Genomic DNA, 16,325 nt, shown 5'->3' with positions numbered 1-16,325 from the left:
TAATTTACCTGTATCCTGGCAGAAACATTCCAGTGAATTCTAGTTTGCTGACCAAATGCTCATCAGCTGGAAAATTTCCAATCACAGCAGCTGCATGGCACACTCTCTTCACAGCAATAAGGATACAGTTTAAATGTGGAGAAAGGAAAAGCATAAACAGTCCTCTTTAAACTAATAAAAAATTCCTGCTCAAGCCTGCTACCTCTGAAAGGCAGAGTTGAGGGAGAGGTAAGCTTTGTGAGAATCCTGCTCCACTGCTGCTAAAGCTTTGTCCTAAAACACTCACCTCTGGTCTCAGAATAGCCTTCCAGCAGGCCTGGCACACAGGGCCGTTGTGGGAAAAATGCAGGGGAAGTCGACGGGTCCGATTCTGGCAGGTTGGATCCTCACATATTAACCAACCCTGCAGAAACAGAGAACATAGAAAGAAATACATTTTTACCATAACCTCAAGTTAAAGCTTCTTTTTACCACACCTAAACAATGACTCATAGACAGGGATAGAACAAAAAATCCCAACTTTAACATCTTCTGTGAAGCTGCATAATAATACATATAAAGAGGTGAAGGTCCTTGTTTAAGGGAACACAGTCAATGGTGGTGGAGAACATAGCTGGAGTTTTCTTGCTTCAAAATCCTACGTTCTGCACACTGGAATATACCAAAACCTCTGCTCTTCTTCAGATAATGTTAGCATGGAAAATAATTATTTTATACAACTATGTATGTGGCTGGATGTGGCTCTGAGCAACCTGATCTAGTGGGAGGGGTCCCTGGCCATGGCAGGGGGGTTGGAACTAGATGATCCTTGAGGTCCCTTCCAACCCTAACAATTCTATGATTCTATGTAGGCCAGACAATTAACCATCCCAGAGACCTGAAACAAACCAAATTGTCACCACATAAAGAAACCTAAGGAATATAAGAGAAAGCACACAATAGAAGTTTTACGGGAGATCTTCCCAACTTTTGGAAATGGCTCAAGGACCTCCTGAATCACTGTCTCTATTCAGTGGTGATGGATGCATTACTACACCCATTCCAATGAAGCTGTTTTCAAACCAATGTAAACTTCTAGCATCTATGACATCCTGCAGAGCAACTACACACTACATGAAAAAGAATGCTACACACACATATATTTTACTTTAACATCTTCTAGTTTTTTCAGGAGAGACTATGAATAATCATTCCACATGCACCTTTTCCAAGCCAGTCTGCAATCAATACTCTTCCAAACCACAGTCACAATTTACTTAGTTGTTCCTTGCATGGAAACCACTCCACGTCTTTGTTGCCCTTCTATGAATCTCTTCTTGGTCCTTTTTGAAATGAGGGGGTAGGGGGAAATGGGAGGGAGATTAAACCAGTATTACATATTGTATTCAGGATGCTAGACAAACTTGGACTTACAGAGAAATTCCTTTCTGGAGTATGCAGAGATTTTGTTTGGTTTTGCAGCTTGTCCTCTAAAGGATCAGGGAACCTGAACATTGTATTCTTTCAGTTTTATCCATTTCTTCAATTTCAAAATTTCTTCTACAATCTTTTCAAAAGTGGTAGAAGTCTGATTAAGTTTTTGGTTAGTTGTTTTGTTTGCTTGTTTTTAAGATGAAGCTTTAGATCTTTTTCAAAGAACTTCATTTATCCCACAAATCTCTCTCACCATTTCTCCACCCTCAACATTATCCTACTCTGTGCCAAGCTCACCAAAACACTTCCGGCTTTTCTTACAGAGGGGAGCTTTTACACCCATGTGGGCACAGCAGACAAACTCTGTGGGGAACTTCATGCCAACAGCAAGGTACATAAAACATGTGCTCGAGCCCATAATGCAGAAACTGAGAGTTTGTTAAAATACATAGTTAGGGTTCATTTCACCTAACTTTTGTTACCTGCAAGCTTGATACCTAGTCTGTGCTAGCCAGTCACTCTTATGATCAATTTGAAGTAAATGGAAGAAATAAAAAGCATCTCCAAACAGAAATGCACCTAATAGATTTTGGGATAAGGCAAAGCCTCCTCTCAATTCTCTTAATAAAACAGAAGTACACCTGATGTCAGAGGTGTGATCAGTATACGTTTTATTGGTACACAGATTAACAATGTAAACCATCATGCATTTAATACAGTGGTAAGACAATCCCAAGAATTCCTAAATATTCTGTTGCCCTAGCAGTCTAAGTCCCACTCTCTTTGTCACATACAAATTAGTTAGGACCAACATTTTACAGGTGACATTAGGAAGATAGATGCTTCATGACTAAGCTACTTCAGCAGCAGATGCTGCACCACGAAAAGTCCTAATTTAGGAACCTCACTCACTGTGATCCTGACCTGTGTCTTCTGTAGTCAGCTCAAGTGAAAAAGCTAGTCCTTAGCTTTGGTTTTTCCAAGTGACCCTAACATTTATTTCTAAAAGGGGAAGATGTTAATCTGTTGTCTTGCATTTTTTAATAGACATAGGATAACCTTCTACCAAAAATAGCTACTCAAGGATAGCACTGAGATCTCCAGGCACTCACTTACGTGAGTACTGTGAGAATATCATTGGAGCCATTTGTGGAAAAAAAAAAGAAAAAACACAAAAACATTTCTGGAAGGGGTAATGAATTGTCACAGATCTTCCATTAAGTTAATTCCTTGAGACAAAAGCTATGCTCTGTGTGGAAAGCTCTTTATTCTGTATTTACTTATTACGTGGCATCTTCCTATGAAACATCTGGTAGCAGTCTGACACAAACAGGGCCTTAAAATACACAGCTAGGCAGGGGGAGGCATGGAGGGTGTCCTCACTCATTCCAAAACCCTCCTGTTCAAGAGCATAATTGTTTCAGCTGTAACTATGAAAAGATTCTGTGTGCACAAAGAGAACACTCATGACTCAAAACATATTAAATTACTACATTTGAACTTTAAAACAATTTATTATGCTAGAAAAACAAAGCAGGGGAACTGTCAGAGAGTAAGGTATTTAGTTAGGGAGTGCCAAGTGCAACTGAAAAAACAAAGCCAGGAATGGAAGCAGCATCCCAGCTTCAGCTGAGCATAATACTCAAATACAGACAACCATGAAAGTAACGCATGATAAAACAGTTTTCTGCTGCCTGTTGTCAGTCTTAGTTAAAAATTAAGAAACAAAAGACTACACAACTTGAAAGGTATTGCTTCTAATGTCTCATAGGGGAATGCATAGATGATCCACCCCGAACTACCACTAAATGGTGACATCTGAAGCAAGTTTCTTTATGCAATTGTTTCAGTCACTGTTGAAGAAAACGCTAGGAACTTTGCTGGTCAGAATACACAGGTGAAAAAAGACTGAAACACCCTGTTTAAACTAAACCAACAGAATCAGAATGGTTTGAGTTGGAAGGGACCTCCAAAGGTCATCTAGTCCAACCTCCCTTTAGTGAGCTGGGACATCCTCCGCTAGATCAGATTCTCAGAGCCCTGTTGAGCCTAACATTGAGGACTTCCAGGGATGGAGCCTCAACTACATCCCTGGACAACCTGTTCCAGTGTTCCACCACCCTCATAGTAAAGGACTTGTTCCTAACATCCAATCTAGATCTCCTCTTCTCTAGTTTTAAACTATTGCCCCTCATCGCATCACTGCAGGTCTTTGTAAACAATCTCTCTGCAGCCTTCTTGTACGCTCCCTTCAGGTATAGGAAGGCTGCTCTCGGGTCTCCCCAGAGCCTCTCTTCTCCAGGCTGAACAACCCCAGCTCCCTCAGCCTGTCCTCACAGAAGAGGTGTTCCAACTTCCTGATCATCTTCGTGGCCCTCCTCTGGACCCACTCCATCAGGTCCATGTCCCTCCTGTGTTGAGGCCCCCTACTAGACACAGTGATTGCTTAGGATAAGATTAAGCATTCAAATTCCACAGCTTACCATTAAACTTATTTTCAATTACTAAAAAGAAATGATCACAACACAAAACTTTCACTGAGCAATATGCTACTCTTACTCAATGAACTACTTAAAAAATGGAGATCTAAGGTATTGCCTACAATAAAAAGCCCAGATGTGCTACCTGGATACTAACTGAATGTTCCTTCAGCTCATAGAGAAAACAGTTAATGTCATTTGTATAGACTTCCTACCACTTATAATTAACGTTAAAGAGGCCTATTCTTCTTTGTCACCTCTCTATTCAGGCCTTATTTGCTTTTGTTTGCACTTGCTATCTGTTAACCTCTCTTAACAAATGACAACAATAACTGTTGCTATTGTGCATGGAAATTAAACATGTAGATAACTGTGTGACGGGAGCTCTCTCTGAAAAAAAAGCAGGATCACAAACATGTAACTCTTTCTGTCTCCTGTTTTGCTTTCATAATTAAGCCACAGCCTTGATTTGTTTTCAGCAAAAAACTTTTCCATGGACATGCATGTTGCAATCAAATTCAATACATGCATTATGTTCTGATTCAATTTGTTCAAGTGCATTATTGTTAACCCTTATTTGATCCATGCCTATAATCTTCACTGACCAAACAAAACCTATCCTTCATCTCCCAGCAGCTATCGCCAAGTCTGCAAATTAATTTGCAATAGAACAAACAAAATCATAATAGGAAACCTTCAGTTTTGTTCTCCTTGGTATCTGCAACACTGTGAGAAGTGAAATACAAACTGATAGAGAATGAAAAAAAACCCACAAACTACCATTGCCAAATGGTATCCTACAGGAAGGCTGGAGAAGGACTGGTTACCACAAGGGTGTCTAGCAACAGGACAAAAGGGAATGGTTTAAAACGGAGGGAGAGTAGGGTTAGACTGGATCCTAGGAAGAAGTCCTTCAGTACAAGGGTGGTGAGACTCTGGAATAGGCTTCCCAGGGAGGTTGTGGATGCCTCCTCCCTGGGGAGTGATTAAGGCCACGTTGGATGCGGCCTTGAGCAGCTGAGTCTAGTTGAGGCATCTCCCTGCCCATCGTGGGGAAGTTGGAGTAGATGATCTCTAAGGTCTCTTCCAACCTGAGCCATTCTATGATTCTACAGAATGCTTAGTTTATTTTAAAATATAAAAATACATGCAAAATTACCCCTTAAGTAAATGCACAATATAAAATAAAATCCCTAATGAGTACTATGTCCACAAACTGTAGCTACTGGGGAGAAATTTGCAGGTCAAAAGTAATTTTCTTTCTTTGTAAGCCTGTTCTTGAGAATTAGCCTCTCCCATCATAGTGATCAACAGCATTATAACCATTACCCAGAAAATACAGAGGCAAGTGGGTTTGGAACAGCCTTTCAAATGGAAGACAGAAGTCAACAACATAAATCTCTTGAGCTTTATCTTAATATGTTTTTCTAAATTACATTTTACAATATAGCTTGGTTGCTACAGTAGAAGACTGGATGTGCTTCTCGATGACACTTCAGTTCTCTATCTGTTTCTGCCTTCAGATAGTCTTGATGCTGAAGGACTACACTGCTTTAAAAGTTCACATGGAATAAAAAAAATGTAGTAAAAAAAGCAAGCTGCAAGCATTGAAGATTATTGAGAAGTTACTATTAGTCAACTTGGAGTTGAAGTTAAAACATAATTAGTGCTTGCATCTCTCCAAACTTACTCTCTACTGAAGAAATCAGAGGACTTGTGAAGATGTGAAGATGATTGCAGGGCTGGCACACCTCTCCTACAAGGACAGGCTGAGGGATCTGGGGTTGTTCAGACTGGAAAAGAGAAGGCTCCAGGAAGACCTCAGAGCAGCCTTCCAGTACATGAAGGGGGCCTACAAAAAGGCTGCAGAAGGACTGTTTCCAAAGGCCTGCAGTGACAGGATGAGGGGCAATGGTTTGAAATTAGAGAGGAGCAGATTTATATTGGATGTTAGGAACAAGTTCTTTACCATGATGGTAGTGAACACTTGAACAGGTTGCCCAGGGCGGTAGTTGGGGCCCCATACCTGGAGATCTTCAAGATCAGGCTGGACAAAGCTGTGAGCATACTGATCTAGTGGAGGATGTCTCTGCTGACTGCAAGGCAGTTGGACTAGATGACCTTTGGAGGTCCCCTCTAACCCAAACCTTTCTACGATTCTATGATTTTTGAAAATGGAATCTTGGTGCATGATGTCCAATCTCCAGATGGCTGACATCAAGCACAGTGGATCCAAATCCACGGCTTCCTCACTGCAGAGCTCAAATTATCACCTTAAATTCTCACACCTGCCAGAAGAGGTGTGTAGGAACACAACCTGGACATGCCTTCCTGGTCAGCCAGCATATGCTGCTTGCTGTTCAGCTAACCAGCTTTTGGAAGGCTGAATGTGAGAGACAGCACAATGAAAATTACCTTATTCAGTCATCATTGTGAGTTACTAATCACAGAATCACAGAATCAACCAGGTTGGAAGCGACCTCTAAAGGTCATCTAGTCCAACCCCCCTGCAATCAGCAGGGACATCCTCCACTAGGGTCAGGCTGCCCAGAGCTCTGTCGAGCCTCACCTTGAGTATCTCCAGGGATGGGGCCTCAACTACCTTTCTGGGCAACCTGTTCCAGTGTTCCACCATCCTCATGGTAAAGAACTTGTTCTTAGCATCCAATCTAAATATCCTGTCACAGAAGGGCTTCATAGAAGGAAAAATGAGACATTAGGCTTCCTTCCTTCTCCACACACTAGAACAGGTTGCCCACTGATATGGTTGAGGCCCCATACCTGGAGATATTAAAGATCAGACTTGCTGTGGTCCTGGGCAGCCTGATCTAGTTGGAGGTGTCCCTGCTGAGTAGGGAGGATTGGATGAGACGACCTTTGAGGGTCCGTTCCAAACCCAAGCAATTTGTGAATCTGTGAAAACAACCACTATCAGAAAAGAAGCCTTTATAAAACCATGCAAGCATCAACTTGTCTGAGGAAACAGACTTTTTTTTTTTTTAATCTCTATAAAAAACTACTGCCAGAAGTTAGCTCTGGAAATAGAAGGTAGGCCTGCAGCTTCGTGGATGGAGCATCTTATGTATTCTGATATTCTTCTTGTCAATGTTGATTTTCTTGATAAGGAATGATCAGGCACACTTTATTGACAAGAATCATGCAAACCAACCCTAAAATACCAGAGTAACAGAGTTAGAAGCAATCAGTGATGTAGAATTGTGTGTCAGCAACTTTTTCGGCATCTTGCAAATCTTCATCTTCCACAAGCAAACCACACAACAATGTGAGACCATGAGAAGGATCTTATGTCAATCTGAAGGATATGTAGGGGACCTGCAAGGCCTTTTCAAGAAGTACAGAATATAGAATTAACAAGGTTGGAAAAGACTTTCGAGATCATCAAGTTCAACCTATCACCCAATAACATCTAATCAACTAAACCATGGCACTAAGTGCCTCATCCAGTCTTATTTTAAACACTTCCAGGGATAGTGACTCAATCACCTCCCTGGGCAGCACATTCCAATGGCCAATTACTCTTTCTGTGAAGGATTTCTTCCTAGCTTCCAGCCTAAATCACCCCTGGTGCAGCTTGAGACTGTATCCTCTTGTTCCATCACTGGTTGCCTGGGAGAAGAGACCAACCCACACCTGGCTACAACCTCTCTTCAGGTAGCTGTAGATGACAATAAGGTCTCCCCTGAGCCGCCTCTTCTCCAGGCTACACGCCCCCAGCTCCCTCAGCCACTCCTCACAGCTTGTGTTCCAGACCCCTCCCCAACTTTGTTGCCCGTCTGTGGACACCTTCCAGCAACTCAACATCTTTCTTAAACTGAGGGGCCCAGAACTGGACACAGTACTCAAGGTGTGGCCTAACCAGTGCGCAGACATATTTAGATCTCAATGGATAAACATTGTTATTGATTGACAGGAGTCATTCCAACCTTCCTTTCCACTTCATCAAAATTTTAGCAAGAAATGACTGAAAATCTCCCTCCACACACAATATGTTAACACAAAGAGATCAAATTATACTGTCAGAAGCCCCAATGCCAGATTGAAGAGATCCCTTCCTAGAGAAAAAAATCCCCAATATATATCCAAATTTCATCCTAGAATTTCAAAATGGAAAAGAATTTCCAAGTGAAGTCTGTGCCAATTCTTTTGAATTGCCAGGTGTAACTGAAACTGAGTCAAAAATCTTTTCAAGTTACCTAACATATTTATCCTCAAATTTAAGCATATAAAACAAAGATGATCTCTGAGGATGTTTTGTTTTAAAGCTTTATACTGCTGCCCTAACTGTTACATTTAATCATCTCCCAATAATAAATTCCTTTGATATTTTCAGACACTCTTCAAGGCAGTTGTTCTATAAAAGGAGCTAGGTCAAGCATCTATTATTGATGCTGGCTGACTAGAGCTTTTGTCTCTCAAATGCAAAGGGTACCATGTTAAACATGCTGCCAAGCTTGTTCTAGCTGAAAGTAAAGATATTCCAGCATATGCCCAGAATGGTGAAGTACCTTAGATTTGCATCGATTCCTTTATAAATGTATCCTACAGCTTAAATCCCTTACCCAGGGATTGATTATTTCCTGTTCCCTGCTACTTTGTTAGGTGGTGTGCACATTTGGCTTTAAATTCCAAAGAGTAATGAAAACAGTAACTATTTATAGTCACAATGACTAAAATTTGTTGCTGAAATTTATACATAAAGCTAACTACAGTGCATGAAGAGACTTGATAGTACATCCAGTATGGTATATGACTATTTGGATCCCAGATAAAGAACTATTTTATCAACTCACATGTGGCCACTGACTTCACATTCACGTTTCTTTTTCTATACAATAAATAGTGTAGCTAGTTCCTCATCCAGAAAAAATAGGTTGTATTTCCCAGTGTGACTTTTTTAGAGTCTGAAGCTACCTGACCATCCAGTTTAGGGAAAAAGTAAACAGGGACCATGGCATTTCACACTCCATTTCATGCTGCCTTACTTCCACTGAAGTTGAAGATATGATTTCTATTTTCTTTTTGAAGCACTTCTTCATTTTCAGAGGGAATTCAGCTGTGGGACGAACTCAAGCTCTTATAAAGAAAGGAAATTCCTTTCCTGGATGGTTCTTTCTGCTCCTCTTGAATTTACCATTATCCAGGCTGATTAATAGATACACGTGATCTTCCAGGAAAAATACAGAACTGTCTCTTAAATGAAAGAATAGTAACAAGGAGAAATGAATTGCTTTTGAAAGTGCACTACTTGAAAGCAGTACATATCTTGGAGATGGTTGGTTATATATCCAGTATTATTATCAGAGAATCACACTAAAGTATGTTATCAAATTGATAGTCAACAACTTCCTAGAAGAAGGCAAATGATCACTTTACCACCTAATGAGACACTACTGCTGGTAAAAGAGAAGGATACTGCCTCGGCTGGAGTTGGAACAGAACTAATTCTGCTCAGTGATTTTACTTCTCAGCTCAGCCTCTTCTAAGTAACTGCACTTTCTGAAGTTCATAGCATGTTTTTGCAGACAGTGACTGTTTCTAGCAGTGATTATGCTCAATGTTTGGAGTTACACCAAGGTCTGCTATGGTGGCCAAGATCACTGCTAAACTTTGTGTACCACACTGGGGATGCAGAAAGTAAGAGGCAGCACCTGTGGGGTAGAGCAGGCAGGACAGGTGACCCTAAATTGACCAACAAGGGATTCCCTTCCATAAATGTCATGTTCAGTATATAGTTGAGATAACAAGCATTAAGCTCTCTGCTTCAGTCAGCTTCTGAGGAAGGCTCTGTCTACTTTACCTTTGATCCCAATTCATGCATTGTATCCAGTTCCCATCTACTGCTGAGTCTGGTCTGAGTGCAACGTAGGTATACTAACCTTCTGCCTTAAAGAAGGCATGAGACAGGAAATAAGTATTATCTGAAAATCTCTGAAGAAGACTTTTTTCCTGTCTTGAAAAAGCCAGTGATGCTAGAACAACAGAAACACTGCTGTGGATTCCAGCCAGCCATAGAAAGAGGTGGTCATTCCTATCTGACTGCTCTAATCCAGAACACCCCAAAAAAAAGTTCCAAACCTAGGTTCCTTTCAGTAGTATGGAAAATAGACATAATCCTGAGAGGATTTAACATACAATAAAAATCCTGCCCCATTTTAGGAGCTCTTTCAGTACTCTCACACCTCACTTGAGGTCCTATCAGTAGTGCATTGCTCATGATGTGAAGCCAGACACAAACTATCATATGCCTACTTTTAGACTACTAAAAAGTAAAGTTTGTAGATTTTCAGGAATGGTTTTGTTTGTTTGCTTTGGTTTTATTTGTTTGTTTTGTTGTGGCTTTTGTTTGGTTTATTTTGATAGTCGTTGGGTTTTGGTTTTGTCTGTTTGTGATTTGGATACTCCAAAATAATAGAACTCCAATTGCTTTCTGATCCAGAACTGACAAAAAAAATTTGGAAGAAATCACCCACGACTAAAAGAAAACTTCATTCATCCCTACAAGATATTTCTCTCAGCAGTATCTGTCATATCAGTTTGACTGGTTAAAAGTATCAAGGGGTTAAAAAAAATAATAGTATCAAAGCAGAAGATAAGAGAAGCAGCAAGAAATGCACCCTATTAATTCAACAAGAAGCCAAATGCTCAAGCCAATGCGAAAAAAAACGCTTTAAACAAAACTGTCAAACAAGATAGAAGTGAAAAATATCTTGTAGGTCAATGTAGGAGTTTTACATGCTATTAAAAATTGATTTAAAAAACAAAAAAAAAGACATCCTTAAATGTACAGTCACATGTCATTTCATACAAGTTATTTGAAACTTATTGATCTCATTTGTGCAAAACCCAGGGTCTGTCATCAGCCAGCTGAAAAGATAATAGAGCACTCAAAGCCCTTATGATGTGCTCGATGCAAACAGTGGCCTTCATTCAAAGCCATGCTGTAGCCCCAACAAGTGGACAAATTCCAGCTTTAACAGTTGTACATTATAAACTAAATTAGCAAGTAGATTCTGCTTTACTTCACCTCCAAGCCAGTACCTTGGGTCTTCTTCTAGTTCTAGGCACCAAAGTGAATGCCCCAAAACATTAAATAGTAGGGTCCAAGTGTTCATAGCCTAACATCAGTACCAGCAATTACTAGCAATTTTATTTTACTTAAGACAATCTGAAAACTGCTAAACTGGATTCCAAGCAAGCAACTGGGAGAAGGCACACTTAAAATGGTAACATATGGGAAACCACATTGAGAAAAGGTTCAATGTAATAGGTTAAGTTGATATTTGCTGCTGCTGCTGCTATTCAAACCCATCCTGCCTCATGCCAGCTTCAAGACAGAAGTGATGGCTGGAGCAAAATATTATGGGGCTTGAAGTTCAGATTGTAACATGGGAGGCTTCTTGTTCTGGTTGCTGGTTTTGGGTTCCAGGGGTTTTTGGGTCTTGGCTTTTCTGCTGAGATGGCAGCAGGACAGGGAGAGATAGGGGAATAGCTCCTGGCTTGGGCTTTTGGCTCACTTGCTTCAGCTTGCTGCTGCTTTATGCTGTGCTTTTTCTGCAAATAGGCTAAGGTAATTGTTATTGTTTTTGTTAGTATTATCTCATTTATTCAGTAAACTCTTACCTTATCTCTTTTTCCGAACCCAGAGGTTTTTTGTGTGTTATTTACCCTCACTTTGGTGTTGTAGGGAAAAGGCTGTGTTAAACTAGAAAAATCAGTGAAAGATGTCTTTTTTAAAATAACTCTCTGTATGGAAAGCTAAAACCTCTAGAAGGATACTCAAATCCATTCTGCAAACTATCCTCCCTATTTGTACAACTCAAAGCAAGCCATATTCTCAGGCTATAATAGGTCACAACTAAGTACAGTACCTTGCTTCAGAAAGCATTCTGCTTTGTCTGCCAACTGCCAACAAAGCACAAAGAGCTCATACAGCCCATCCATGGATTGCTTGTTAAAGAATCTAGCAACATACAAACAGGAACTCAAGCTTTCTTAAAATCTGCGCCTCTACTTCAGTTATAAAGCTAAAAACCACTCTACTCCCTACCTCACTTCTGCTTCCCCAATTCTGACCCCTTCTCTCTTTCCTAAAACATTTGTGTAGTTCTTGGATTTTTTGCCTCTGTCACAGAGTTGACTTGCAGGAGGTTGGATATGACATTAGATGTAACACAGAGATTTTACTTGTGTACATGACAATGACAGTACGGTTTGTCAACTCAAGCGTACATTTCAAGTTGGCAAAGAGACAAAAAGATTACGTGAAACATTTTTCTCTGTGCCACGTGGTTCTGAACATCTCTAAATACTGAGGAGTTCATACAGCTCTGCAAACTTCAGAAAAGAGTACTGCACATAGATGTGGAAGTTTTAAAGGAGCTCAAGAGAGTGAAAAGTAATGCTACAGAGAACAGTCTCAACAGTGCGGTCACCTTAAACCAGAGAAGTTTAAAGCATTGCTAAGCACTATTTGTTCATTTAACTTTAATTATTTTCTCCTTGAGAATGGCACTAATGAAACTGAATATCTTTCATGGTTTTGGAGACCAATCTGAATGGTCTGTAAACAGGACTGGGGGCAGACAAGAGAACTGGCTGAGCCAGGGGGTTGCTAAGTGATGCACAATGTAAACCCACAAACTCGTCCAGGTTTACTTTGCTTTCATGCTGCTCTCATGCAGGCTCTCCAAAGTTTTAAGAATTAATTTCCAGGTAGCTGTTTAAAAACAAGAAGTAGAATAATTAAAAAAAGAGAAACCCCCTTAATCCTTTTCATCTCTTTCCTTGCCTCCCTTCTGTCCCAGTAGGAAAAAATAGGAAAGGAAATTCACAGCATTAAAGTGCAGGAAGTCCATCACAGCTTTTTGAATATGATGATGAGAAGAGGCCCAATTCCTTCTCTGTATTTCTATGTGACTGTTGAGGAACTTCAAATCTTTTCAGCTTCAATTTTATTTTTGTCAATAAAAGAATAAAAGAAAAAAATGAGTATCTTTCTGGAGCAATACGTTGGTCTCTAAGTTCTTCAAGAACTGAAAGCAGTTCTATTGACTAATATTTCCATTGTGGTTATTACAAAAGCAAACTTTTCAGTGCAGTCATGTATTTCTAACCCCATCCTTTTCAGAGCTGTGGTGTTGGGGTTTTTTTATTTTTTTTCCTTATTTTCCTCTAAAGTATCTGATCAGAGATTGTCCGGTAAGAGCACTTTATTAGATCATCAGCCAGAGAGGGTTTTACAAGCACCAAGAGCTATGGGCTCAAATGCAGCACATCAGTTTTAATAGCAGAAGGTCTAATAGTAAACTGCAGATACTGCTGAGAACTTTCCATGCACTGAACTCTTGAAAAAAGCACCATCTCTCAAGCTTAAATGCAGCTGCCTCTTTCAATGCCGCAAATGGGTAAATTTGACAAAAAAGCCACCATTAAGACTACATGAAAGGCTCAAGACAACATCCTTTCAATGCTTTGTACTTCAGTAATCAGATGTACTTACTCACCCCCTCCCCCAAACCCGATCAAGAACTATTTCTGAATGGTAGGAAATAATTCCACTTTGTACATCTTTTAGTTAATCAAGACTTTCTATTCAGCAATTTGACCTTTTGTTCAAAACAGGATTATCAGTTTTTTCGCCAGTTACCAAGGGCGACTCGCATGGTGAACATAATTGCAATAATTTGCAAAACACCATGGCAACCCACATTACAACTAGGTAAATACTGGTCTTTTGTGCTACATTGTTATTTTCAGAGATGCTGAAGTCAAAGAACGAATGACAAATGAACACAAAATTTATATTTGCTTTGTCTCAAAAGAGAAGAAAATTGATAACAAGAATTGGGGGGAAACCGACTACAGCTGTAATTTCTAACTTGATTAATTAGGATGGTAACAGTCCTTAACAGTATATTCAACAAACAGCCCTGACTTAGTCTCTCCACCTACCTCTCTCTCTTTCTACACTACTACCACTAACCCCCCACCCCAGACAAATTTTTTCAGCTAGGAGAACAAACAACTCCATTTGCTCTTTTCTTCAACTTAATGGAAACCTTAATTACAGAATATTGTTCTCCTGCTCTTCATTACACTGAAAACTGAAAGTGAGAGAGAGAGGAGGAGGAAGGCAGTGCCAAGCAGACAGGGTAGCTACAGTCATGTTATCTGCCTTTGCTTTTTTTTTTTGGTGTGTCCATAGTAGACATAAAGATGAAATTACATTTTTGGTAATTAAAAAAAAAATAACATAATATTGACAGCTGTTGTGTAGCAGATAATTAAGGAAGCTATTCAGTGCCCAAGTTCTCCAACTGGAAGTATTTCTAAGACATGAAAGCTTAAGTCAAATCATGATTAAAAACCAAAATCAAAGAGGAAGCAACTGCTTAAAAAATTCTCTTAAAACCAGACTGGGTGGTTTCTAACAACACACCTACTGTCTTAAATATTCACCTAATGAATACTATGATACATTTAATAAATTAATAATTATTAACTTTGTAACTGGAAGGAACTTACTGTGACAGGATAGACTTCTATAAAGTCTTCAAGACTACATTAAAACAAATTATTTCAGGAAAATGTTACAAATACAGAGGTATAATTTTGCCTAAGAATAAAACTGATGGAAACAATCTGATACAGGTTACTAACTGGCTTCACAATCAATTTTCTACAGATCACTGCTGCATGAGTTTTGTCTTCAAACATTTATTATGCCGCTGACTGAATGTTTGAGAGCTTAATTTTCAGGGTGCCATTAAGAAAAACAAGTTGTGCATCTGTTCAGGCCAAATCCTGTCATCAGATGTATGCATATGGGTCCTACAAAATGCAATGGCACCCTTTAGCAGTGGATGTTCCCATAGAGAGCATATGAAAAATACATTACCCTGCAAGAAGCATGCAATCAGAAGCCTCATTGCAGTTCCCTGTACATACAAATCATGTGTCAGTTTACAGTTAAAGGACCACATCTATATTTTGATTCTCATTAAAGGACTGGATTGCCATTAGGTGAAGGCAGGCTTGCAAAGGGAACAGTATTACTGCTACCATCCCTACAAACCATGAATGCTGGAGAGTGTGTAGTAAAATGAAAGAAAAAGTGCTAAAGGCAACTAAATCTAGCCCCAGGGAGCTGAAATGCACTACTGCCTCTACTACACATTCTCCGCGCTGCTGGACAAGTCACTTCCAGTTTATTGAAAGGACTCACAAGTAACAATGAGGAATCAGCGAAATTTGAAGGCCTACATTGCTGAAGTTTCAGCAGATCCAACCTTAACCTGAAAGCTGCGCTTCAGGCAGTTACACAATACCAAACACTCTGAAAAATCAGGTCCTTTGTTTCACAAATTGAGCACTCCAACTTATGGACACATTTGATGTTCATTCTCCTATGTCTCGCTCCTCTGAGAAATAAAAATAATAATTTGCCCCCTTGCTTTATACAGCCCTTGTAAAGGTGTTCTTTGAGAGCCACTTGAACCTACAGTGAAGTGTGCCACAGCAAACTCCAGGAGAAAAGTAAATAATTCTAGGCAAAGTTTCAGAAAGTGCACTTGGTAAGGCAAAGGGCACCCACTAAGCAAGGGAGAGGAACAAACACAGAGTAGTTGCTCGTCTAATGAGTGCTGTCCAACATAGAGGTTGCAAAGTACTGGGAAAAAAAAGACAAAATGGGGTAACATCATAGCTAAATGACCTGGATCAAAATTAAGCCAGTAATATTCACTCTAGATTTTTTTCAATGCTCAAATGTCCAATGCTGCAGTAGCAGGATCCCTCTTCTATTGTAGACTATTGTATATACATACACACACACACACATATATATATATATTTTTTAAAAAAATCAATAATCACAGAATGTTAGGGATTGGAAGGGACCTTGAAAGGTCATCCAGTCCAACCTCCCTTGTAGAACAGGAACACCTATAGCAGGTCATACAGGCACACATCCAGGTAGATTTGGAATATCTCCAGAGAGGGAGAATCCACAACCCCCCTGGGCAGACTGTTCCAGTGTTCTGTCACCCTCACAGGGAAAATATTTTCCCTCATGTTTCTATGGAACTTTCTCTGCCTCAACTTCCACCCATTACCCCTTGTCCTGTCATTGGGCATCACCAAGCAGAGCCTGGCTCCATCCCCTTGGCACTCTCCCTTACATATTTATAAACAAGCTTCCCCAAGCTTAAGAGCCCCAGCTCCCTCAGTCTCTCCTCATAAGGAAGATGTTCCACTCCCTTAATCATTTTTGTGGCTCTGTGCTTGACTTTTTCAAGCAGTTCCCTGTGGTCCTTCTTGAACTGAGGGGCCCAGAACTGGACACAATATTCCAGATGTGGCCTCACCGGGGCAGAATAGAGGGGAAGAAGAACCTCTCTTGACCTACTAACC

The 16,325-nt window shown here is 40.1% G+C and overlaps 1 protein-coding gene across 1 annotated transcript in view; it reads right to left on the bottom strand.

Annotated features, from left to right (window-relative positions):
* POLA1 (DNA polymerase alpha 1, catalytic subunit) overlaps positions 1–16,325 on the bottom strand; it is a 245,653-nt gene that overhangs the window by 82,754 nt on the left and 146,574 nt on the right. Inside the window, exon 35 of the mRNA XM_068144815.1 lies at positions 287–403. Coding sequence (XP_068000916.1) covers positions 287–403 — 117 coding nt within the window. The remainder of the gene's footprint in view (positions 1–286; positions 404–16,325) is intronic.

This window comes from Melanerpes formicivorus, unplaced genomic scaffold (genome assembly GCF_026170545.1).
Source record: "Melanerpes formicivorus ecotype bairdi unplaced genomic scaffold, bMelFor1.0.p_v2 SCAF_11, whole genome shotgun sequence".
In the NCBI taxonomy this organism is placed as follows: Eukaryota; Metazoa; Chordata; class Aves; order Piciformes; family Picidae; genus Melanerpes; species Melanerpes formicivorus.
The sequence above is the reverse complement of the archived record's forward strand: the minus strand, read 5'-3'. Positions and strand labels throughout refer to the sequence as shown.